Source organism: Tiliqua scincoides, chromosome 3 (genome assembly GCF_035046505.1).
Source record: "Tiliqua scincoides isolate rTilSci1 chromosome 3, rTilSci1.hap2, whole genome shotgun sequence".
Lineage (NCBI taxonomy): Eukaryota > Metazoa > Chordata > Lepidosauria > Squamata > Scincidae > Tiliqua > Tiliqua scincoides.
The window spans coordinates 17,056,431-17,082,765 of NC_089823.1; the positions used below are offsets into that span (position 1 = coordinate 17,056,431).

At 45.9% G+C, this 26,335-nt stretch overlaps 1 protein-coding gene and 1 pseudogene across 3 annotated transcripts in view; one reads left to right on the forward strand and one right to left on the reverse strand.

Annotated features, from left to right (window-relative positions):
* PGR (progesterone receptor) overlaps positions 1-24,477 on the reverse strand; it is a 62,419-nt gene extending 37,942 nt beyond the window's left edge. For all 3 annotated transcript variants that reach the window (XM_066618826.1, XM_066618828.1, XM_066618827.1), the window contains exons 1-2: positions 22,786-24,477; positions 17,998-18,149 (exon numbers count right to left, since the gene is read on the reverse strand). In XM_066618826.1, coding sequence (XP_066474923.1) covers positions 17,998-18,149; positions 22,786-24,101 — 1,468 coding nt within the window. In that variant the 5' untranslated portion in view covers positions 24,102-24,477. The remainder of the gene's footprint in view (positions 1-17,997; positions 18,150-22,785) is intronic.
* Positions 3,088-3,208, forward strand: LOC136647100 (small nucleolar RNA SNORA17; annotated as a pseudogene).
* Positions 24,478-26,335: the final 1,858 nt, after the last annotated feature.

Genomic DNA, 26,335 nt, shown 5'->3' on the forward strand with positions numbered 1-26,335 from the left:
TGAGGCTAAGAGGCAAAGAAGGAAGGTCCATAGCCAGGGAGACAGACCAGGGACAGACCGCACTTGCTCCCAGTGTGGAAGGGATTGTCACTCCCAATCGGCCTTTTCAGCCACACTAGATGCTGTTCCAGAACCACCTTTCAGAGCGCGATACCATAGTCTTTCGAGACTGAAGGTTGCCAACAATAGTGCTAGCCTTATGACAACCTTATCTCCGTATTTGCTGCTGGACCTAAGAGACGGTGGCTTGCTTAAGGCCTCTTCACGAATAGTGGCATCAACATAACAGATGTCTTATTCAAAAAGTAGTCCTGATGTGTAGCTCAGACTCTTAGCCATTATGCTATACCAGATCTTGGATAAATTATGTCCTGCACATCCAAAATTACTGTATCAAAGAGATATCTATGCTAGAAGCTTCTCCTTGCAGGTCAGCTTTGTAGATGAAGAGTGTTTGTTTTCTCCTAGGGGGGCACTGGGGGCTTTTGTACTCCATCTGGTACAATTCAGCAACAAAATTCTACCCTGTGGGGTTTGTATGATCTAGCTTTGTTTCTCCTCTCAAGTTCATAAGAGCGTTGCTTGTTTCCAGCCTAGATAGAATTATCTCCAATGTACTTATCTATCAGTGGAATCTTAATTCACTGGAGAGGGTTTTTTGAAAACAAAACCCAGATGATACGCAGTGCTGACTAAATCATTTCCTTGTGAACTGTAGTCTACTGAAACTCTATGACTTTGATTAATCCACTGGTTTAGGGGAAGATGAATGAGATGCCCAATGTTGGGTGTAACACTCCCTTGAGAAACAAAAGTCAGGGCTACTTAAGTATTTCCAGACAAACCAAGACTGCAATGCAGTGTATATTTATTTGGGAGTGAAATTCATTCAATTCAGTGGCACTTACTTCTGAGGAAATGTGCACAGGATTGAATGTCACAGATTCCTCCCAAATGAAGGATAGCATAAGAATATAAGAAGAGCCCCACTGGATCAGGCCAAAGGCCCACCTAGTCCAGCTTCCTGTACCTTACAGTGGCCCACCAGATGACTCAGGGAGCACATAAACAACAAGAGACCTGCATCCTGGTGCTCTCCCTTGCATCTGGCATTCTGAGGTAGCCTGCTTCTGAAATCAGGAGGTTGCAGATACACATCATGGCTTGTAACCAGTGATGGACTTTCCCTCCAGCAGAATCATTTCCATCTCATGATGTTATGTAATTATGTTCTGTGCATAAAAAGTTGTTAGGAACCAAAACATAAACACCATTTTGCACATTCAGGCATTTATGCTCTTGTGGCTCTGCAATTTGTGCATGTTGCATAGCAAGATCTGTTGAAAAATACATTCCAACCTGTGGTTCCATGCCCACACCAGACAGTTTGGCAATAACACCCAACTGATCGTAATAATACTTCACTAATGTCATTGTGACCCTTGCATTGTTAAACAGGCTAATGGCTAATCAGTCCTTAAGACACTCATTTTTTGTCTGTTGTGTCATGCTAAATGGGAGCAGGTTAGTTTGTTCCGATGACATATAACCCAATCCAAGAAAAACCGTGCAAGAGGACTACATGGAGGCCATGCAGATGACCTCCAAGTTGCTGGGTTTGTTTTGTAATAGAAAAAAATCCCTGTAGTGAATGAAACCATTTTCAAAATGCATTCAGTTATTACAAGAGAGAGGAGAGCAACAATAACTAAAGAGGGATTGAATAATGCATGATTTGATATTTGGGATGTAGTCAGAATGCCCTCATTGTTTATTGTAGTTGAGCTTTTGGTAAGAAAAGTAGTTGAGATTGAGCTTTTGGTAAGAAGGACATTTTATGGATTTTCCGTTAACATGGCGAAAAAGTAAAAATAGACAATGGCCCAGCACCCCACACTTATAACTGTAATTAACATATAATAAGATATAGTCACTTTGTTATCTATTAGGATTCGGTTCCTGAAAACCCTAGATGATAGCGAATTCTCAAATAATGAACAATTGATCCTATGAGATCAATTAGGTGCCTGGGGGAAGGGGCACCATCAGAAGAATCAAGCAGTATCCTTTACTCTGTCCTTTATTATTATAAATAAATGAAATTAAAAAGATGAATCTAACAGAGACCCTCAGGAATCCAGCAGAGTGCAGCAGAAAGTGCCAAAATATCTCTGAATGCTGCAGACATTTTGGAGGCTGCAGGGACCTTCAAAACAGTGCCTGCAACCAGTGCAGACCCCTCTGCAATGACTGGCAGAAGCTTCCACTGGCCATTTTAAAGGGGTCCGCGCTGGTCACAGTCACCATTTTGAAGATCCCTGCAGCCTCCAGAAGGTCTCTAAGTAGCAGATAACAAGAACAGAGGCTCAGATAATGAGAGAAGGTAGCATACTCTGCCCCCCCTCCCGTGGGCAAGAGTATTTGCAGAAAGCAAATGTGCATATAATGTGAACTGATTGTACAAGTTACAGAAATAGAAGAATTAAAAGATTTGTGTTTGTTTTTTTTAAATAAAAAATATGCAACAAAAAATCATTAAGCTTTCTAAGTACATTAGGGTGCCATGGTGGGGTGGTTTGCTTTTTTCTTTTTTCTTTCATTCTTGCATAGTAAACATCAAGTTGGGAAATACCCAACTTAAGAGGTACATGCTTGTTTCCATTAGCAATAATCTGCTAAACTCCAAAATACAGATTATTGTTCTGTCACTCAAAAACCGAACAGCGCCAAACATAAAACACTTCCCTGTCAAAAGTGAGCCACCATCTCTATTGTGTAGATTGCAAAGGTAAGAGCAGGCCAGCAAAATGAAATAACAGCTAATATAATTTGAACAAAAAGTGCACTGATGTTGGCAGATAACCGAATTAAGCCCAAAACAAAAGCGATTAAGCTTGGTACACATGGACAAGTTGCTTCAGAAGTAGATGAATCTGGAAGCCACAAAATACCCTTTCATCAGGTAAAAGGGATCAAATATCACCTAATAGTCGGCAGAGATTTGAGAAGCCCCAATGCAGGGCTTGGGGCTTTCCCTGGGGAAAGAGGATGAAAGTCCCCTTCCCCTGAGGACACTCCCGGTGGCTTCCCAGTGCCCGCTGGATACAGAGGTAGCTGCTTTGGCACTGCTGTTTCAGTGGGCACTGGAAAGTTTAGGATTAGGCTGTTACTCCCTAGTAACTGTGCTTAGGACTTACAGCCTGACAGCCCAATCCTAACTAACCCCCCCCCACCAGTGTAGCCCGCCAACAGAACATGTGCTGCATCCTGCGTGGGGGGTAGCCCTGGATGCCTTCTTGAGATAAACCTCTGCTGCCCCAATGGATCTCCTCAGATCTTTACTCAGCGTGTGGTTGGTCTGTGGAACTCCTTGCCACAGGATGTAGTGATGGCATCTAGCCTGGACGCCTTTAAAAGGGGATTGGACAAGTTTCTGGAGGAAAAATCCATTATGGGGTACAAGCCATGATGTGTATGCGCAACCTCCTGATTTTAGTAATGGGTTATGGCAGAATGCCAGGTGCAAGAGAGGACACCAGGATGAGGTCTCTTGCTGTCTTGTGTGCTCCCTGGGGCATTTGGTGGGCCGCTGTGAGATACAGGAAGCTGGACTAGATGGGGCCTATGGCCTGATCCAGTGGGGCTGTTCTTATGTTCTTATCTGCCCCAGCCAGCAGGTAGAGGGAACAGAGGAAGGAATGGGGTTAGGATCCTGCTGCTGCCAGGTTCCACCCCCTTCCCACCCAGAAACTTCCTCATTCCTCCACTCCACGCGCTATTCCATTCACCCCCCTCCACCTCCTGCCCTGGCTTACCTGTATCCCCCAAATGGCCACCAGCATCACACCCTCGTAAAGACATGTACATTGTTGCACATTCTTTTATGACATCGCAAAGTCTAGTTAGGATTAGGCCCCAAATCTCATAATTTGCACAGCAGAGAACTGAACCACTTAGGGAAGAAGACCAGTGGGTGGCAGGGCCCCCTCCCCCTGCCTATCTCTGAGGTTACTGGATCCTTTGACAGACTGGGAGACTTGAGGGAGCACGGCCACAACCTTCTCCAGCTCCAGTGGTGACCTCTCGTGACACCCCAGTCCCTCCCCTGGCAGCACCAACACTTAGACAAAAAGAACATCCTGTTTAGGATGCATGAAAGAATGACAGCTAGGAGGAACTGAAGTGCCAAGGCAACACCAGAAGCATCCCACTTTCATTCAACAATCCTTTAGAGCAGGGGTGCCCAAACCCTGGCCCTGGGGCCACTTGCGGCCCTCAAGGCCTCTCAATGCGGCCCTCAGGGAGCCCCCAGTCTCCAATGAGCTTCTGGCCCTCCGGAGATTTGTTGGAGCCCGCACTGGCCTGACACAACTGCTCTCAGCGTGAGGGCGACTGTTTGACCTCTCACATGAGCTGTGGGATGAGGGCTTCCTCCACTGCTTGCTGTTTCACATCTGTGATGCAATAGCAGCAGCAAAGGCCAGCCTTGCTTTGTGCAAGGCCTTTTATAGGCCTTGAGCTATTGCAAGAACTTTATTCATTCATATAAGTTCATCTTTAATATATTCATTTGTGTAAATTTATTCAAATTTTCAATGTAAATTATTTTTTCCCCTGGTGTCAAAGAGATGATGTGGCCCTCCTGCCAAAAACTTTGGACACCCCTGCTTTAGAGTAAGATCCTGTTGCTGGACAATAAACTGTGGCTTAGAACTACCAATTTCTCTTGTTCTTCCTCCCCTTCTTTCAGCTGGCTCACTGGGAAAGCAAGTTTTTCCAAAAAAAATTTGAGGTAGGATTGCAAATCCTCCAGGACCGGCCTAGAGTCTCCAGGGATCAGCATCAATCTCCAGGTGACTACCAAAAGAAATCCTGGAGATTTTAACAGGGATGCCAGGAATTTCCAGCATTCCATCAGGTTGAAAAACCCATCGCTAGGAATAGCTTCGGTCAGAGTTGGCAACCCTAGCTGGAACAGAGAGGAGCCCTCACCACCTTGCCAAGAGCCCCACTATTTTTTAATTATTTTTTAAAATATATTTGTTCCTAAACAAGTTTTTAAGTGATGTTTAGGAATTCAGTTTCACTTCCAGTTCAAGGCAACCAAGAGAGCTTAGGTTTGGGTTCTGTTCCAGTTCACTGAAGAACCTTCTCTGTTTTGGGGCTCTGATTTGGATCAACAACCTGATACATAGGACCTGGCTTTTCTGCTTATAGAAAGTCCTCTGCACATGGCCAAAGAAATTTAGGGCTTTGTTTCTCTTCACAATTTCCAGTTAGGCCACCTGACAAACCAGTTCCAGAGCTTGGTCCAGTGATACTCTTCTGGAAGAGTATTCAACCATGAGCTAGAATACTGCTTGCAGAGATCTCCCTAGGCAAGTGTCATGTGCCAGTTCTGATACAGCTTGTCCACTTGCATGTAATCAAAGAATCCCATGAAAAATGACCTCTGCCCATCAGTGCTGAATATAGGCTGTACTGATGCTGAAAAATGTTTCTGCATGACCCCATTCCATGTTGGAGCTGTAATGTTTGGAAACTGCTTACTACACTGATTCAGCAGGGGTCAGCAATCTAAGCCATGGGTGAGCAACCTTGGCCAGCTCAGGGGTTGGATATTGGACAATGCCATTCAGCAATGATGTCACATCATCAGCAAACTTCTGGGCTGCCAATGCCGTGCGGAGCTCAGTTTGGGAAGCCAAGCCTCCAGCCCCATTTGCCATGTGCTAGAGCTACGGTGTGACTCCAGAATCATGCGCACTGGAGTCCCACCTCCAACCTTGAAGAGACCCTGTGCTGCCACTACCTCCTGGGCAAGAGTGTCATCCGTCACTCGGTGACAGCTTCAGTACTGTAGGTCAGATAACTTCAGCTGGGTCAGATCTGGCCCACTGGCTGTAGGTTGCCGATTCCTGCTCTAAGCCAATGCTACATACCCCAGGCATCCATTCAACAGGGAGTTCTCATGTAGTCCTCTTGATCCACACAGTGGTGCTACTGAGGTACAGAGCACCATCACAGGGAAGTAGATACCATGCACTTTGTCTGAATATTCAGATTAAAAAAACAGAATCATAAAGTATTTGCAAGGGAGTATAAGATGAGTAAGTGACTATTTCCTCTAAACAACAGGGGATATCACATTTCTATGGTAATGATCAATGACAATCCTACAGTTTTCCACATTCCACTACTGTCAGGCAGCCGACTATTGAAATGGGCCCTGTGCTAGAGCAGCCCGCCTACTTCCAACATCAATCTCTCTTCCTTTAAGTGCTTGAGCTCCTAATCCAGCTATCTGAAAGTAGACACTTAAGATTTAGTATTCTTCACGCTTTGGTTTGGTTTGGCAATTGGGGATGGCTGGAGGTCTGGAACGCCTGCCTTATAAGGAAAGGCTAGAGACTTAGGGGCTATCTAGCTTGGGGAAAAGGCAATGAAGGGAAAACAAGACAGAGATTTATAAAATTATGCATGGTGTAAAGAGAGAGGAGAGGAAGAAGTCTTTCTATCAATGCTAGAGATTAGAGATGACTAGGGGTCATCCAATGAAACTTGAGTGGAGGGAGATTTAGGGCAGACCAAAGGACATACTTCTTCACCCAGCACATAACTAGTCTATGGAATTCATTGCCACTAGATGCGATAATGGCCACACATGGGCAGTCTAAGGTTAAGTGGGGGGTGGGGCCAGAATCCAGCACTTAGGCTGGATCTTTACTCCACTCCCAGGATCCCGGCAGTGCTGGGCCGCTTGGCGTTGCGCCACCTGTATAGGTGGCACAGATCTGAATAGCCCCATTAGGGCTGCTGCTGCTGCATTACCCGGTGTTAGGGGAATCAGTTCCCCTTGCCCCGGGCTAAGCTGCAGTTAGCCCCAACCTGTGCTGAATATGGGGCAGGCCAGCTAGCCTAATGTGGGTTAGGCTTGGGCTGCCTGGGACTTCAACGGTGCCTTTCAAAATAATTTGGGAAGCAGTCCCAAGTGTGCCTATTTTCATCTGCGATATGTGAGAGTGTGTACTGTGACTGTGAAGGAAAGACAGCCCCAGTTTTCAACACTCACTTGAGTTTGCCATAATCTCCTCCTGATCAGAAAGGATTTCCACCCAGACTATGAAGTTCTGTTGCAACTACTTATACACTTCTACTGCTATACATGGCAGAGGACACAGAAATGTCAGCAAAAACTAGAACTTTCTACTCTGAGGAACTTGCAATCCAAATTTCTCAAGCTGGGGAAGCAACCAAGCAAGTATCAGTAAGGGCAATGGGGACCCAGAACAGGCAAGTGCAACAAGGGGTAATCTTATAGGCAAGTGGTTTCAGGCAGCCTTTCCCCCTCTCTTAATGGGCTAGCACGTCTAATTACAGTTTCATGCCTTCCAACCCTGACACTGGCTCCTTGTGGCTCCTTTGTAATTTCCATAATAAATCTGTTTTATGTACTCTAGTGCCTGAAATAAACAACCTCCATCAGTACTATTGAAGCAGGAATTGAAACTTTTTGGACACTGAAAGGAGCCGAAGTTAATTCTTACATATTTTCTATTATTGCCACATATTTTAAGATTATTCTCAGGTTATTGACCAAATGTGATAAATTTGGCAGCGCAAAGTACATACAAAACAGGAGTTTTTAAAACGCAGATTTTTATTCTAAATGACAAACTCCCAAGAAATAACCCTTGGGTTTCCTTGGGCTTATAATTTTATTTGCAGTTATAAATGCTCAGTTAAAGGATCAACTGCAGTTCACTGACGTGAATACTAGGTGGTGGCGGAGGTCCAGGAAGCAACTAATCCAGACCCATAACTCTTTGCCAGGCTGTCACATAGCTGAGATAAGTGTGTCCTGCCCACTGCTTGTTACTGCAGACGAGTCTGATTTTAAAGGAAATCAGGGATTTAGCAAGAATCTGTATGTGAACTCCAGTTTGTCACACCTCTGTAATTCTTGACCACCTTTCTTTGCCAAGTCTCCAAGTTGTCCTTTCCCTCTCCAACTTTTTCCTCTATGTTTTCTCCTTCTCCTCAATGCCTAGAAGGCTCCCAATTTTTGCTTTCCTGGTTTCTGCTTCCCCCACACTGTGAACTCTGCAATGTTTAGGGATACCTCTGACTCAGCCAATGCCAAGCTGCAACCTTTAGGGCAGCTCAGCCAACAAGAGGAAGAAGATCTTGACTCTGTCCGATTGCTGCTTCAGTGGCTGTGCTGGTTGCCGATTTATTTCTAGGTGTGTAGCTAGAGGGGAGTGCAATGCAGGAAGTTTTACAGCATGTAAGCCGCCCCTCCACTTCCTCTTTAGAGCCATTCCAGGAGATGGAAGCAAAACAGAGGCATATGCCTCCGTTTTGCTCCCACCACCAGAAATGACTCCGAAGGGGAGGGGCTGTTTGCACGCTGCAGTGAGGCTCCCTGCAAAACTTTGTGCATTGCAGCCCCTCTAGCTACGCCATTGGTTGCTATTTTCGACAGCAAAGCCTCAAAGAAGGAATAACAAACAGCAGCTTAAAGACTTCCTGATTCATTCTGCCTTCTCACTCTTATAATCTCCTGGGTCTTATAATTGGTTCTGCTACTCATTATTTTGTTGCTGTTGTTAATTGAATTTATGAAATTTTATTTTATTCTTATGATTGTTATTAGCTGCCTTGGACCCTCTGATACGAAGGGAAAAGTCAGTAAAAGTTTTACAATAAATCCATCTGCCAAGCCCCTCTGTGACAGACAATGTCAGAAACTTTGTCAGGACTAACCACTACAAAATCCCTTTGTGCCCAACAACTTAGAATTTTTTTTAACCCTTTCCCAGCCTTTGTCCTGTCTGTGAGGGCTGCTGATTGAATGCTTTTGTCTGCCTCTCTTAATTTCTGTGGTTTTATTGTTTTATGTGATTCTGCTGATTTATCTTTGTTATTGTCTTAAGATTTTAAAGGGAATCTCAAGACAATGTACTTACAAAAAGCCAGTATAAATGTCTCAAAGAATTTCCTTGAACAAACAAGACCCACCAGTAAGTGAGGATGAAGGAACAAGTTTCACTTGGGAACTATCTTCATGTCTGTGATTTAATCTTAATTTGGTTAAGAAGAAGAAAAACTGACATTAAGCATCTAGGGCGGCAATTTTCAACCTTTTTTCATCTCACAGTACACTAACAAGGCGCTATAATTGTCAAGGCACACCATCAGTTTTTGGACAACTGACAAGGCACAGCACACTGATAAGGCAGAGGACTCGCATCCCCCAATGGCCCTACTAATAAATAACTCTCCTCCAAATTCTCACAGCACATCAGCAGACCATTCATGGCACACCAATGTGTCACGGCACAGCGGTTGAAAATTGCTGGTCTAGGGCAGCACTGTGGGACATGGTTGCCCACACACAGGATGTTTTACCAAAAGAAATATACACAACAAATCAAAATCTGTTGTTTTTTGAAACTCACACACCAGCAACAAATCTGAAATCAAACCTCTAGAGCAGAGACCATAAGTGCTAATGAGAGAGCAGAATTGTTGGTCAGTGGCTTTCTCCTGCCCTTGTGATCGCTCGGTTGCTATGTACTGACATGGAAATACATAGATAACAATTCAGAATGGCATATGTTACAGCCCAAAGGATATTACAGCCCAACTGTATCACTAAAGCAAAGGAAGACGAACCAGGATTTCCCCAGCTGTGGCATCGCTAGGGGTGTGCAGGCCACACCAGGTGACTTGCACGAGAGGGGGGGTGACACCACTACTCACCAAAAAATTTTAAATCTTGGTGTTTTTTGAATAATACCATCATGTTATAAATCAATTGATGCATGATTTCATTCAGAATGGAATGAAACAAACTGCACTGAAATATCTCTGTGCCAGTGGTTCTCAAACTGGGGCATCACGACATCCGAGCCAGAGAGCCCAGAATCGTGTCGCTGTCGAGGGGCGCAGGGCTTGCTTAGACTTACCAGAACCTGCAGCAGGCTCCTGGGGGGTGCAGGAGCCCCACAACAGCCTCCGCAGGGCTCCCCAAAATGCGGAGACCGTGCAGATAACAATTGCGATCCACTTCCAGTCGCAAAACTGGAAGTGGGTCGCGATCATTATTTTGACTCCACATGTTGAGGAGCATTACAGAGGCTGGTGCAGGCTCCCCGTGCCCCTGGGAACCTGCTGCAGGCTCTGGCATAAGCAGAGGGGGCTTGTGCCCCCCAACAGCAATGTGATTCTGGCGAGTGTGTCACTGCCTCCTTCCCTCACCCGCAAGAACTTACAGCGGGCTCAAACTCCCTGAGAGTTTGAGAACCGCTGCTCTATGCTATCAAATAGCCAAAAACCCAGTACGGGCAAGGCGACAGTAAATAACCATGCCCACTGCCGGGGTATTGTCCTGCCCACTGCATGCAAGGAGGTCCATCATGGGGTGACGCACTGGCCTCCTGCACCAGGTGTGGCAAACCCTAGTGACCCCACTGATAACTCTCCTTCAGACTAGGGACTCATCTCCAGTGTTGGAAAATGACAGAGCTTGCACAAGTAGGAAGAACCCCACAGGGAAGTGAAAAACAGTATACAATGGCAACTCATGCTACCCCCTGTCCACCCACTCCCCCACAACAGAGCATAAGATACAGACTGCATTTGTCAGCCAATCACAGTACAACAGCCTCAGTATACAAGCAGTATATATAAGTCTTAGCATGAGGTGTATGTCTCTCTGTATATTTCAGATGGGCTGCTCACCCACAGTTCTTGGGAGCAAGCAGGGTAACTACACAAAGAAATAAAGAAACTTATCTCAATGGAAACCGGCTTTCATTCACCTTTAATATAATTACCCCCCCCCCCATTTAATTTCCATGTTAAATAAAGCTGGGGCTTGTTTTGTTTAATTAAGCAGCCTAAGTGATTTGTGTCTAGGTGATGTGTTGGCGATTTTAACCTCAAGGCCTGCAGTTCCCTTGGAGTTCATTGAGTGCTCCCTTGCTTCAAATACCAATAGCGGAAAAACTGGATTATAAAGCCACCCATTTACCCAGACCTTCTTCACTTAGGTCAGGGGGTCTTTAGTTAACTTTCCTGTAGCCAACATTGTTCTTGCCTTGTGTGGTGAATGCACTACATCAAGATGATACATCAGATTACACACAATTAAGCAGATTACACTCTACTAGCTTCCATGAGCTAGTAGACTTTTTAAGACTCACTGCATGCCAAATGGTCATCCAAATAAAATGGGCAAATTTCAGAGGTGTAATCTTCAACACTATTTTGTTTGTTCCTTTATTAAAACCCTCCCCTTGTACTCCTCCTTTTTTAAAAACTTCCCCGCATTCCAAAAGCATTCAGGTTTAGCTAGCAATAAGGAAACCACTGCTATCAGGTGCAGGTTGTGGGTATGAGATCCAGTTACAATGGAACCCATGTGCTGAACTGTTCAATCCATAGGTTTTGAAATGGTTGCCTTTGACTGGATCATGCCTCAGACTGCAAAAGAAAGGGTCCTTTCAGCATCTCGCTTTAGTCACCAAAGATACTATCAAAACCTGAGACAATTTGAAAAGGACTTTTGAGAGTATATTTATAGGAAATGGAACACTGATTACAGGAGAGGACTCCACGTTGAACTTTATTATTATCCTTCCTTCCAGAGACCAGAGCTCATGTGGTTCAGCCCCATTCTATCCTTGCTACAAACTTGTGAGGTGGGAAGGCTGAGACCAAACCACCATGAGCTTCAGGACTGAGTGGGACTTGGAACTGGGTCACCAAGGCCACAATTCAACTCGCTAAGCACTACACCACGTTGGCTTCCACGTGCACTCATTCCTCTCTACACTAGGGGTAGCCAACCTTTCACTTTTAGGGCTCCTGGACCTTTAACAATTGTGTAGAAGAAGGAATTTCAGCAGGTGCAGCTTATCATCTCACAGGCTGAAAGGTTGACCACCTCTGCTCTACACTGAACCGTACATACGTAAAGAAAGAGACTGAACCATATGTACATAAAGATCACCAGCCTGCAAGTTCGGCCACTCAAATTATTGTTGTTATTAATTAATTATTATTATTATTAATTTTAGTTGGAGAAGATTAGTCATTCCACCTGGCCTGACCTAGTGACTCATTCATGTTCACACATTTGGGTGGTTGCCATTGATTTCGCTGCAGTAGCTGAGCCATGGGACAGAGCTGTATGTCCCACACGGCTCAAAACCTGCTGTGTAAGTGGCCCCCTTGGGTTCCTCCTCCTGCATCCAATAATCATCCATTCCTTCCTTCCTATCACAAAGAGGCAAAAAGCCCATTCTTGCCTCCCCCCCTCCTATTTACTGCAAGAGGAAATCATTAACCCTTCCCTGCCTCCCAGCTGGAACTCCCCTGCTGCTCACCAGCTCTGAATGATGTCTCCACGATGGCTTCAAACCGCAAAAACAGTAAGCAAGCACACCCAGACACAGGCAGACTCAAATCAGCATGTGTGGGGATGAGTGGCGAGTCAGCGACCCCTGACCCAAGTGTTTTTCAGAGTCTTCTATGTGCACGACTCACAAGTCACCGAAAAAAGCAAATTTAGTTCCCATACCTGCTCAAAATCCTGTTCTATCTCAAACTTTGGCTGCAATCCCGCAAAAACACACTTACCTGGGAGTAAGTCCTGCTGAACATAGTGGGATTTACCTCTGATTAAACATGCACAAGACTGTGCAGTCACATGAATGTCACTCATACAGTACTAAAAGAAAGGTTTTAAGTTTATGTTATTGATGTGAAAGACTTGCAGCTTAACACCACAATAGTTTGAGGTTCCTGCATTGTGCAAGTTTTCAGCATCTAGCTGTGTATAATCTCATTTTCATTTGAAAATGTGTTGCTCAGCAGATGGAACCCAGATGACTACAGACTGTCAATATTTAAACCATAACAGTATAATACAAACACACACTCCATGTTCTAACAAACACACACTCCATGTACCAACAACATTTTCTTTATATAATTCTTGCAACCCTTGGAAACCAGCACAGCACATAAACAGTGGACTTAGGTTTAATTGTGAAAAACACACACTTGCAAATTAAAGACACAGAATCACATATGATATGCACTATTGTACAGGTCCAGTCTATTTTTACACGGATTTTTTAAACACAGATTTGACTCAACACGAATGGCCACTGCAAATGAGAAGGAATGTGCTGATCCCTGGAGAAGGGGAAAAATGCATCCCTTTAAAATCAGTTTAAAAAACTGAACAGTCCTTTAACAATAGCCTTGTTAATGAGAGGGGGGGGCAGCTGGCTGACAATCCATCAATCCCTCTCTCTCCAGGGGACCCCTCCCTTCCCCCTGAGCATGTGAAAGAAAGGTGATCACTTTGCATTGGTGAAGAGAGGGACTGAGTGAAGCCGCTTGGAGAAGGACTGGTTGATGGATTGTCTACTTAATGACTCTTATCTTACATCACAAAGGTCAGCAAGGCTGTTTTTAAATCACCGCAGCAAAGAAACTTTGTTTTTAAAATTGATTTGCTATAGTGCCGTTTTTTGCCATCCACGCGAATAATGAGGCTCAACCTGTATTCACAAAATCATAAGCGGGGGAAAATTATTTGGACCACTACAAATACAAGTCAAAGAATATATAAAAGAGAGAAAGAGTGGAAATTGTCAAAATTATGTTTATTCCAATAAATAACTTTAGAGGAACTGGAAATTAAACTTGATTCAATTATTAAGATACAAAAGCATCTTATAAGCTTGCTGTTTCCTGCACAGAAAGTAAAGCTTTTTGGTTATATCCTAAGAGCTTCTTCTGCCTGCTGAAAGAGCTTCATTGCACAAGGGAAAAGGAAGGGATGGTTTTCACCCATCTCCCCTTCCCTCTGCAGCCTCCTGCATTCTCCAAAAACCTGCTCCTGAGGATGCCCCAATCAAATTGGCCCATAACAAGCTATGGTTGGCCTTCTCAGTGTGATTTGTTTATACTAACAATTAGAATAAATCACATTTTCCTGAATTTGGATGCGACAAAAAATGTCATTTAATTAATCAAAACCTAAAAAAATGTGGAACTGTTTAGTCTCTTTTCCTCCCATGTGGTGAAGGCGAAGACTGCAGGGAGCATGGAAGCCAGAGGGTTGTCATAAGCATGTTTTCATGACATAAGCCATGGTTTGCCATTGAGCTGGTTCAGATGAGACTTTCATAATCTGACCTGCCCCGTAATGACAAATTCCTAACTACAGTTGGCAGTGCAGATAACTGCCTGATCCCTTCAGATGTGTGCTGCTTGCACAATTATGTGGAACACACTGTTAAAAGACCCACATGGACCAAAGCCATGGACAAAAGCCAAATACCCAGGATCTGTGTGTGCCAGAATTCTGCAGGAGTACAAGGAGGAAAAAAAAGAGGCAGAACTAATGTTCAAACCTTTGTTTGTGAAAGTCACCTTGGAAAAAGACACCTTAAGGGTAGAATAAAAATCTATAAACAAAGTAATATGTGATAGTAATAGGTGCTGCAAATCTCAACTTTTATTTTTTATTTCTTCCCAGGCCCAATCCTGCAGCTATCCCTTACCCATTACACTGTATGCAGGATGCAGTGGTAGACATATTGGCACTGCTGTATGGGGAGGGTGGGAGAGAGAGAATAGACCTGGACCCTAAAATTCTGTTTCCCATAGTGGGTAATCAAATACCCCTGGGAATCCACATGCAGAGCATGATGAACTTCCTCTGTTGCCAGCATCTCATACACTGAGGTAGGCTGCCTTTGAACATGGAGGTTCCACCTAGCCATCCTGGCCAATAGTCACTGATGCACCCCTTCTTCATGAATATATCTGTAAGAATGCAGGAAATGCCCTGCTAGATCAGATTCAGGTAGGTTCATCTATTCCAGCATCCCATTCATCACAGCGGCCCACCAGATACATCTGGGAAGCCCACACACATGTGAGAAGGCAACAGTCTTATCACCTACCTACCAATACTTACAGACAACTGTTGTACAGGCCCACACTGTCTTTGAACCCGGAGACTCTATAAAGTCATCATGAATAGCCAACATATATAGCATGTTTGTTCCATAAGTTGAACGCATTCACTGTGTTGCATATATATTTAGCATGATACATGTTACAAGAATAAGCACACATTCTGAAATACCTCCTTCACTGGCAGTTTCTAAATGGAAATACTCTGGAACCCAACAGAACATCAAAGCAGCTTTTCTGTCAAGACTTTGGTCCTTAGTCTGCGTATCTTACTGTAACTAAGTAAATATAGGTGGAGCTTCTTTATTCACAGACCCAGCACCCATGGATTTGTCTTACCGCAGATGCTGGACCCCCTGGATAGCCCCCCTGCAGATCTCCCAGACATGACCAGAACCTTGTCTCCACTGCATCTGGGAGATTTTCTGAGCCTCAAAAAGGCTGTGTGCCACCAGCTCAGAATACCCATTACGTGAAAATCCCCTTTTGCCTTTTAGTTGTGATTTTCTCTCTATAACTGGTTATGTTACTATGGACTAAAATATCATGCAGGCTAAACTATTCTCCCAGCACACAGGCCACATTTCCAGAACTCTGGTCAAGCCACAAGCTGAGGGTTACACAACACCCCCCCTCCATAGTCACACATTATGGGAGGAAGCCTTGTGTCTTAAATCACTGTTTAAGTGTCTCCTAAATTACTATATTCATTGTATTGTTTTAAGTTCCCCCCATCTAGGAACCCAGCCATAGACCCCACTGAATTTTGCTGATAACTGACATCCTGATCCTCTTTCAATGTTTTACATACTCCAAGCACCCTGGTGTGTGGTAGTAATCAAGCTACCATCCAGCTCACCACTGTCTTCCAACCCCTTTTAAGTGAGGGCTTCCTTTCACATGCTCTCTCTCTCTCCAAGGACCAACATATCTTTGTTGTGTCAGAGGGTCCTCTTCACAGGACTCTCCCCCCCCCCTCCAAATGCTCTACAGAACAGGTAACTATCCTGCACCTGGAACTCTTTCCCTTCTCCCCCCCTTTTTCTCCCCTTCTCTCCCCATCTTTAGTTAGCAGCTGGGGTTGGCAGAGCAGGGACCCCTAAAATCCTTCCCTACAACCCCCCTTCTGTTTCTGTTTTCCTCGGATGCACCAAATACTCTTCACACACAACCACCAAGAAAACTAGGTACATTGGATTCAAGTATTAGGACCAAGAAGCATACACTTATCATTTCTCCATGTGCATTATGTTTACCTTTGTGCTTTTGTAATAAAACTATAATCTTTTATTTAAAGTTATCTTTCTCTCAGTCTCTTCTTTAAGCCAAAGGGAATTTCTCTGCATTACACCATCTTGTAATCCAGCCTATGATCCTAATGTTCCAATAAGGGCAGTGTAATAATTCCCCTAAACAAAACAGCCCTTTTGGTAACACCCCAGAGTCTTTAGGATGCAACTTCCAGCTTTTGCCGAAAAAGTCTTCAGGTAGCTTACTGAGCCTCAGAGAGGGTGCATGCGAATTCTCCGAGGCTCACAATGCCACCCAGATCCATTTTAATGTGACTTCCAGTTTTTGCCAAACTTCCAAATTTTGCCAAAAACTGGAAGTCTCGTTCTAAAGGCTCTGGGCGGCTTTCTGAGCTTCAGTATCAGCCTCTCCATGGCTCAGAAGGGCTCCAGACAAGACCAGAGCCCAGGTGAGAACCAAATAGCAGATTTGATTATCCACAATTTTCAGTATCTGCAGGGGATCCGGGAACAGTTTCCACATGGATATGAAGGTCCAACCTGCACTTATCACACATTCCTCCCTGGCCTATCCCTTTTCATCCTGCTTGAGTTAATATCCACACTGGAAGCCCCTCAGGGCAGGGACCCATCCTCATATTCTTTCTAAAGTCCCACATGCATGGATGGTGCTAAATAAATAAATAAATGCTGGAACACTGCAAAAACTCATAGTTTACAAATATTTGCATACCAACAGTGCTAACAAATACAGTCTTAAAGGTACTGTGTGTGTGTGTGTGTGTGTGTGTGTGTGTGTGTGTGTGTGTGTGTCCTTTAAAACAACTTATAAAGAGTCCTCCTGTCCTATGAAACAACCAGTCCCACGAGGCTATCTGGGGAAGTCCTCCTGCATGTGCCACCAGGGATTGGGGCTAGTTTGGGGGCAACAAGGAGGAGCGCTATTGCTGTGATTGTGGCACAACTTCAGAATAGTAGCGTTAAAAACTACTTCCTCTCTAGTGACTTTCCAACAGGGACCAAAGACCTTTTATTTAAGTTACCACAGGCACCCCCAGTATCCGCGGGTCCCACATCCTCAGTTTCACTTATCTGCGGTTGACAAATTCCCCCATCATGCAAATGACTTATCTGTCTCTAATTCCAGCCCTCCTGTCTTCTGTGTTTCGCTGTCTCAGACACTAACAGGAAGCGGGTTGGGGAGCTGAAAACAACCCACTTCCTGTTAGTGTTTACAGACAGCAGGGAGAGCACAAAGACAGAAAGATACAGGAGAGTTGCAATCAGAGACAGATAAATCATTTGCATTATGGGGGAATTTGTGAACTACTTCTTGTAGGGTTCACTGCTAACCACAGTTTCTGGTATCCCTAGGTATCTGGTATCTGGTATCCCTTCTGGTTCCTAGGGGAACCTATCCCCCGCAGATACTTGGGGGAACCTGTACTACTACGCTTAAGTTACTACCGTAACTCCTTTTAGTGGCTGCCCCTATAAGCAATTTCCCTGTTTTTATTCCCTTTCTTTTATATGTACTGCATTTTAATGTTTCTGTATTCCTGGTTTTTATTGTATTTTATTTATTATATTGCATTTTATTGATTGTGTGCTTCCTTGGACACCTCAGTTATTAAGAGGAAAAATAACGCATAAATCTTTTAAATAAATACGTACACAGACTTAAAAAACTATCATATATCAACTATTAAAACTGATGACAAGAAAAACCACTACACAGTACCTTCCATTGCTCTCTTAAAGAAGACTTTGCAACTTCCACAGGTAAGTACTCCATAGTGACAACCTGAAGCCTCATCACCACAAATGAGACAAATCTTCTGGGGCAACGATTCAAAACTGTACTGAGGGCTCTCTCCAGCTTCTGAATCAGACCTAGATGAGAGGTCAAAATGAAAGTGGAAAAGTAATATTAAATTATTTATTTAAAAAATTTCTATCTTACCTTTCTTCCACACATTAGGGACACCCGAGGCAACTTACAACATAAAAACACAATACAAAAGGGAAGATTAAAACAATACTAAAACATTAACAATAAGGGAGATCAGACCTCAATCGATCACACAAAACTATTAAAATTACATTCATTAAGCCATTTCTGCCCAACATTGCATATACACAACAGGGATCACATGTGTACACCTGTGGGCTGGGCAGAAATGGATTAAAAGTGCCAGCCCATCATGTCAACAGTTAAAAGCCTTCTGGAATTAAAAAAAGGTCTTGAGGTCCTGCCAAAAGTTCTCCAAAGAACAGTTCCTTATAGGTGCAGTAGATTCAGAAGGCACCCAGATCTCCTCACCAGTGCCACACAGTAGCCCTGTTCATTTCAGCCAAATCAGCAGAGCCACAGGGGTGCATTTTTTTGTGCATGGTGATTGACTGAAATTAATGGGTCAGGCCTTCAATGCACAAGAGCTCTGGCCAACAGCACTAATGCCTGTGTGTGTGTAAAATACATTATAACAGAGAAACAAGGAAGACAGGATCCAAACACACACATGGAGATTCACAATTGTATAACACAATCAATCACCTACTATGAACTGAAAACAACCTGTGCACTGGGAAGCAGCAGCTTATTTTTACAAAAGTTAATACATTACTCCTACTTTTCACACACATATCAGACTTTTATTTTCTAGGATTGTTCTATCATGTTTTGAGGATCAGACACACAAAACATGTCAGGTAATGTTTACCTCTTTTAAGTTCTGTATCTTCATAAAAACACAAGCTTAAGGTGTTAATACTGTCCTGAATTAAAAAGATCAAAAAGGAATACAGATTGTCTCAAAACTGTACCTGATCTTTAGAGAAATATTATCTGTCCTCCATGGGAATATACAAAGGTCAGGGTAATAATAATAAACAAAGCTGTGGGCCATTTAAAAAGCGTTAGTTGATGAATCATCTCTTTGGAGCAATCATTAATTCAATACACCAATTAAATTTGAGCATTACCAAACCCTCAATATAGGGCCTCTTTGAGCTACTGAAGGAACTGTAAGGCAATTTACACTTCACACTTAGGGATATTTGTTCAAGAAAGGCTGAAATTGACTCACAAATAATAAGCCAAAACCTAAACCAATTAAAAAAAAACAACTGTCTACACTGATTGCCATTTAATTGATGGATCTGCTGATTAAGCCAATCAAAGCTTGCCAGCTTAAACAATAGTATATTTTAAGTTGTTTACAAGGGTCATGCTGCTTGGAAGTGAAGATCGATGCAACTCCACAAACCGAAATAAAATTAGCAAACGAAATGCTCTAAGGCTCAGTGTGAGCTCTACCAGACCAAGCCACGATCCAATCAGATTGCAGCATTTAAAGCGGAAACTGAATTGGTCCCATTAAGGGGAGATGCATGTAGTAGTAAATTAGGGAGGCCACATAGGGGTAGCCTAAGCTGTGTACACCATCCTCCCCCCACAATTACAAGCTAGATGAAAGTAGTTTTTCATTTCTTCCTTCTTATGTGCACTGCTGTAGTAAAGATGTTCTATGCTAATGAAGAACTGAGGGATCATGTTCACTTACTTCAACAAAACATCTGATTTACAACCTATGGCCTGATCAAACTGGGAGACGCATGGACAAGTCTTTTCCATTCAGCTTCCTAGTATTCTTTGATGTCTTTTAATAAACATATTGTGCATTTTCAAACCATTAACCAATATCTCCTTCAATAACCAGTACAACACTACTTCCTTTCTCCACATGACAGACACTTCATGCTGATGTGCATATAATGGGAAGGTCCCTGTTTCAGTTGTACACAACACATCTGATCATTTTGTTAGAAGTTACTAACTTTAAAAAAAAATTCATGACAGAGCTGAACAACACACTGCCAATACAAATGGGATTTCCAAGATGCAAGTGTGAAAATGTTGTGTTTAAAACAACGAACTGTGCCGTTTTCACACTTAGATACTGGAAATCCCATATATTCGAAGTTTTGTGGTGGTTTCAGCCAACATCCAAAAGGTGTATTCACAACTATTTGTGGTATGAGATCTTGTAGGGGGTAAATTTCTACCCAATACGAATACATAAACTAACCATCAACTGTACATGCCTGGCACATGCAAAGATCAGGTGAAATGTACCATTATCGGATAATGCAACTTCTCCAGAAGTTACTGTGGGGGGCAGGGTGATGTAAGAATTCTAAGGGTCAAATCTTATCCCACTTTCTAGTGCTGATGCAATTGTGCCAATGGGGTGTGTGCTGCAGTGGGGGGCAGTCATAGAGACCTCTTCAAGGTAAGGGAACGTTTGTTCCTTTACCTCAGGGCTGCATTATAGCTGCATCAGCACTAGAAAGTTGGACAGGATTGGGACCTAAATCATCTTAAAGAGTAAAAAGCGCTATCATATTACGAACAATAATCGAAATTCTAAAAATCACTAGGGCTTTTGGAGGGGGAGGATAGTGTACTACTATCTTAAGATTTGGGAAAACTGCTTGAAAAGGGCTTCTGGATGTCTCCCATTCACAATTTATAGACTTTCAGAGGTTGTCTCGGTGATCAAGAAGCTTAGCATAAAGGGAGTATGCCCTTTCAGGTCTAATAATTGTGTAATCAAATCATCGCTTTTTTTTTTTAATGCACCTTTGCAGGGGGAAAGGGCACCAAAGAGCAACAGAGAGTAAGTTGCTCTGCAGAAATATGATACATGGTGTGTACAGAGACACCAGCAAGTACACCATTCTTAAAGAAGCCCTGTCTATAGTGAGCATAGCCAAGATTCATTTGCAAAGACTCATTTACAGATCTTGAGCAATGCCTTGGCAGAAGTAATAAATATAAGCAACATAACTCTTATACGCAAACTTGATTTATTACGTGTTTGTTGTACAGCAAAAACATTGTCTTGCAATGTGTCGTTGAGGACCAAAACCAATTTGATTTGATTTAATGATGGTAGTTCTCACCCCATGCTCCAAATCACTACACAGGACACTAAAGACTATAAATGATCATTGGCTATTAATTACCTGTATTCCAGATCAGTTTTTTAATCATTCAAACAACTAAGAATTTTTTTAAAAAATGCAATTATTATACAAGGTCAAAATAAGCTTCTTCATAGTCTGCTTACTTATTTCAGCCCACTGAAGGGTTGGAAAGACTGGGCCGTTTGTATGTTTTAGGACTGCAAGTTTTGATCAGTTCATTAACCAACAAACCCTGACATCGCAGTTAAAATTGATCTCAGGTAACAAGATGGAAAAAGGCCTCCACCTAAGACCTTGGAGAGCCATTATCAGTGAGCACGTACAATACAAAACGTACCAGTTGTCTGATTCAGGTAAGGTGCCTGAGGTGGGGGAGAGACAAACAAGTTTTAATCAGAAGTATTTTAACCATCCAAGGTATAAGTTAAGGGCATGCAACTTCTAGGCCACTGACAATGCAATCCTATGCATGGTTACTCCGGAGTTAATCCCATTGTGTTCAGGGGGCTTGCTGTCAGGAAACTATCCATACGATTACCCCCTTAAGAATTAATGTGTTGCAGTAATAGGGAACACTGCAGAAATGATTAACTTCAAGCTTCCCTATTTAAAGATGATGGTCTCACAATCTGAGTGGAACCACTGGTTTTCACCTGATCTTACCTTCATTATTTCAAAACCATGTCTCTACCATTGAGTGGCAGAGGTTGTGATTAAACAGTCAACCTTTTCTAACTTTCTGCAAGATTGCCAACAGGCATCTGTCTTTCAGAGTATGCATTAGAGCCCAATCCTACGCATGTCTACTCAGAAGTGTGTCCCATTATGGGGCTTCCTCCCAGACAAGTGTGAATAGGATTGCAACCTTAGTTAATGGAAATTAAGGCAGGCAAGCAGGCTGTAAAGAAATCAAGGCTTGCTTCTGAGTGGACTGTTTCTGAGTAGCTTGCAAAAGAAGCAAGGTTTACTTCTGAGTAGATATACATAAGATTGTGGAGTTACTGCCCAATCCTATTCATGTCCACTCAGAAGTCCCATTAGAGTCAATGAGGCTTACTCCCAGGAAAGTGTGGATAGGATTGGGCTGTCAGAACCCAATCCTATGCATGTCTACTCAGAAGTATGTCCCAGTATGATGTCCCAATGGGGCTTGCTTCCAGGTAGGTCAAGTTAGGACAGCAGCAATCCTATACACACTTTCCTATGAGTGAGCCCCATTGAACTCAATGCGACTTACTTATGAGTAGACATGCCTAGGCGTGGGTTGTTAGAGCCCACTCCTATGCCTGTCTACTCAGAAGTAAGTCCCATTGAGTTCAATGGGAGTTCAATACTCAGAAGTCCCATTGAGTTCAACGGGACTTAATCCCAGGTAAGTGTGGGTAGGACTGCAAGCTACAACTTCCTCCAAGAGCACCAGGTTTTTGCCAAATGCACACTTTTTAACAACACAATATTTTTTTGGGGGGGGGGGGACCGCGTTAAGAGAAGCAAAGCCATTTGTGGGGCGCAAGGGGAGTGTGGGTTGCCCTCCTACCTGATGTAGCCCAGATAAGGCGGGTAGAGCGGAGGCATCCCGTCCCTGAGGCCGGCGGGCTGCGAGGGCAGCTGCGGCTGGTAGAGAACCGGAGGCATCGCGGAGGTGGAGGGCAGGCTGAGGCTGTCCCGCTGCGCGACGCAGCCGCTGGTGGAGGCTTTGCAGGGCGCCGGCACGAAGGAGGCAGCCGCGGGCGCTGCCTCCGCCTTGTAGAGCAGGCACTCCAGCGAGGGCGCCTCGTGGCTGCTGCCGCCGGGCTTGGGCTGGGGGGGCGCGTAGTCCGGACAGGGCAGGGCGAGGGGCGTCGGGGGAGTCTTGGCGGTCAGGTAGGCGTGCTTGACGGCCAGGCTCTCCTCCTTGATGCGGAAGGCGGGCTGGAAGTCCAACAGGTGGGGCTGCAGCGGCTGCTGCCCCCCCTCCTTGGGGGAGTACATGAGGCTACCGCCCGCGAAGTCCTGCAGGTGGCCCGGCGGGGGTCCGCCGGCGAAGGGGCTGCCGCTGTGCCCGGGCTCGCCCCCGTCCAGCAGCTGCCGCGTCCTGGCCGCCAGGTAAGCCGGGTTCAGGGGCAGGATGGGCACGTTGAGGAAGTCCTGGCAGCAGCCGGGCCGCCCCGTCGAGGCGTCCGGCGCCAGCTGCGGCCGGCCGCCCTTGCTGGAGGGGGAAGCGCCGCCCTCGCCCTCCGAGCGTCCCCGGGATAGAGCCGCCGGCGCCTTGCCCTTCGGGGGCTTAAAGAGCGCTCTGTCCGCCTCCGGGGCCGCCTTCCAGGGGGGCGAGCAGGAGGAAGCCCCGGCGGGGGCAGGAGCGGGAGGAGGGGGCGGTAGCAGAGCTTGGCTGTCGGGGGGCGGGCGGCGGCGCCCCCCCAGCAACGCCCCGGAGAACTCTGGCATCTCCGAGCCGAAGAAGGACCAGGAGGGGGCAGGGGGGCTCTCGGGGCCGGCGGGGGGCGAGGAGGGGGTCAAGAGGGTGTCCAGGACCCTGTCCAGGGCATCCTTGTCCGGGGGAGAGCCGCAGCCCTCGCGGGTGGAGGGGTTGCGCCGCTGCCTCTCCTCCCCTTCCCCCTCCAGGAGGCACGACCCCCGCTCCCCTTCCTCCTCGCCTTCCTCTTCCTCATCGTCCTCCTCCTCCTCGTCGCTGCTGTGCTTGGGGTACAGCAGCCCGTCCAGCGAGAGGTCGATGGCCTCCATGGCTTCCTTGCGGGGGAAGGAGACGGGCCCCGAGGGTGGGGGGGCTGGGGCCGACCCGTCCCAGATGGCTGTGGTGGAGGAGGAGGAAGATGCTGCGGAGGAAGCCTCCTTGGCGTCGCCCTTCGTCTTCATCGCGGGGGTGATGATGGGGAGCCCCGACGGGGCGCACCACGGAGCCTGGAGAGGGGATCAGAGGGGCACCGGCGCCTGTCCCCCCCTCGGCGCCCACATCGTGATGCCAAGCCCCCGAGTGGGCACCGCTCCTCTCCCTGGGGGGTTGTTGGAGGGGAGGCACAGCCGGAGTTTCCAGGGGGTCTCCCCTCTCACCAGTCCTGCAGCCTGGCTAGCCGCGCAGCTCCGGAGGCAGCCCGGGTCTCTCCTGCCTGCCAAGGCACGACCAGCCCTGGCGCTCGTCCCCTCCAGGCTCCCCGGGAAGTAACCCGCTGGCCGCCGGCCGCCCTGCGGAGCGGAGGGGTCGCCCTGCACCCGGCGACCTGCCTGGGGAGAAAGTCTCGCCAACTGGGCGAGGAGGAGAGCGGAAGCCTCGGACTCCTCCACCCGGGCTCGGCCCTGCCTCCTGGCGGCCGCAGCCTGGCACTGGTGGCGCTGGCAGGCGCGGTGGGCGGGGCGGGGAGGGGGCCGAGCCGGGCGGTGACGCGCTCAGGTGCTGCTGCCTCGCAGAAGGACCTGACCCGGTCCGCACCAGGCCAGCTGCGACGTCTGCCTGGGGGCTTAAGCCTCCTGCGTCTCCCAGTGGCCTCCCAGGTGTCTCAGGGAGCACTCAAGACACAAGGGACCTGCAGCCTGACCCTCCCCAAGGAACAGACAAGGTGTAGCTCCTGCTGTATTAAGACTACAGCCTATACCACTTTACCTGGGAGTACTGGGAATCCTATTGAACATGGGGGGGGGGTGTAGATATGACAGCTGGACCTTTTATATCCAGTGGCGTAGCTAGAGGGGGTGCAAAGCATTAGGTTTTGCAGGGAGCAAGGGTTGTAAAGCAAATGTATAAAAATAAGGGGGGAAATGGAAGAGGAAAAGATCCCAATAGATATAAACAGTGGCATAGCTAGACGGGGTGCAAAGCTCTACTAGGTTTTGCAGGGAGCTTCACTGCAGCATGCAAGCAGCCCCTCCCCCTCCCCATTCCGGGCAGGGGTAGGAAAATGGAGGCATTTGTCCAGAAGGCCTCCCTGGAATGCTCCCAGAAGGCATACCCCTCTGTTTTGCCCCCCCCCCACCTGGAATGGCTCCAAAGGGGAAGGGCCACTTGCATGCCACAGTAAGGCTCCCTGCAAAACCTAGTGCTTTCTCCCCCTCTAGCTACACCACTGTTTATACATTTATTTTACAACCATTGCCACCACCTCCAGGACTTTGGCCTGAAATGAGAGGGCTCTTTAAATGAAACTACTGTCTAATGAGGTTCAAAGAGAAGAAAATGCTACAATTAAGAAATGTAAAGGTGATTATGTTTTTGTTATGGCCTTAATAAGGCTTGGCTAAGAAGGGGGTGTCATGATGTCATCTTGCATGTCAACATCATCATCATCATCATCATAACTCAGTATTTATATACTGCCTTTCTGGTCATCAGATTACTCCTCTGACTTTATTCAAGGCGGTTTACACTGGCAGGTATTTCTAAATCCCTCAAGCGGATTTTTACAATCACAGAGGTTCTCTCTTTCAAGAACCAACATTTCAGAATGGATCTTCCTGGTTTGGTCTCACTTCTGGCCTCCAGTTCTCCCACGCAGGCTGACAAGCCGCTCCATCTCTCACATGGAGGGCAGCCAAGACGCTTCTTGCTCACACCAAGAGCAGGTGGAATCACTCAGCTGGGCTTGTCAGCTGCTTCAAGTTCTCGCCATTCTCAGCCGTTCAGGGAGCCGCTGGTGTCCTCGAACTGGCGACTCTAGACCAGACCTCCTGCCCATTTACCGTTACACCTCTGACAATTCGGGCAGACCATTCCACCTCCTTGTAGTCTCTTCCTTTTTCTCTCTGGATTCTTCACCACACTCACCAGTCATTTCTCTCTCCTCTCCTTTTCTTCTTTACAGTGCCGATTTCAGGTTGTAGGGGGTGACTGTAGCAACATGCCTTTCGGACCATCCTTGAAGAAGCCTGTCCTGCCTGCTGAGCTAACCTAAAGGAGTAACAGTGAATGTCTGCAGCTCCTTTTGCACTTTCCCTTGCTTTCCTGTGCTGTCTCTCTGGGTGGAGACTAATGGACCCCAGGATGCCCAGAGAGAAGAGGTGGAACAGCCTCTTCTCTCTGGAGAATGTATTCTCGCTCTGGGTGGCCTAGCAGGGTAGACTAGAGGCTCTTCCAGAGTGAGAGTTTAATCTAGGATTGT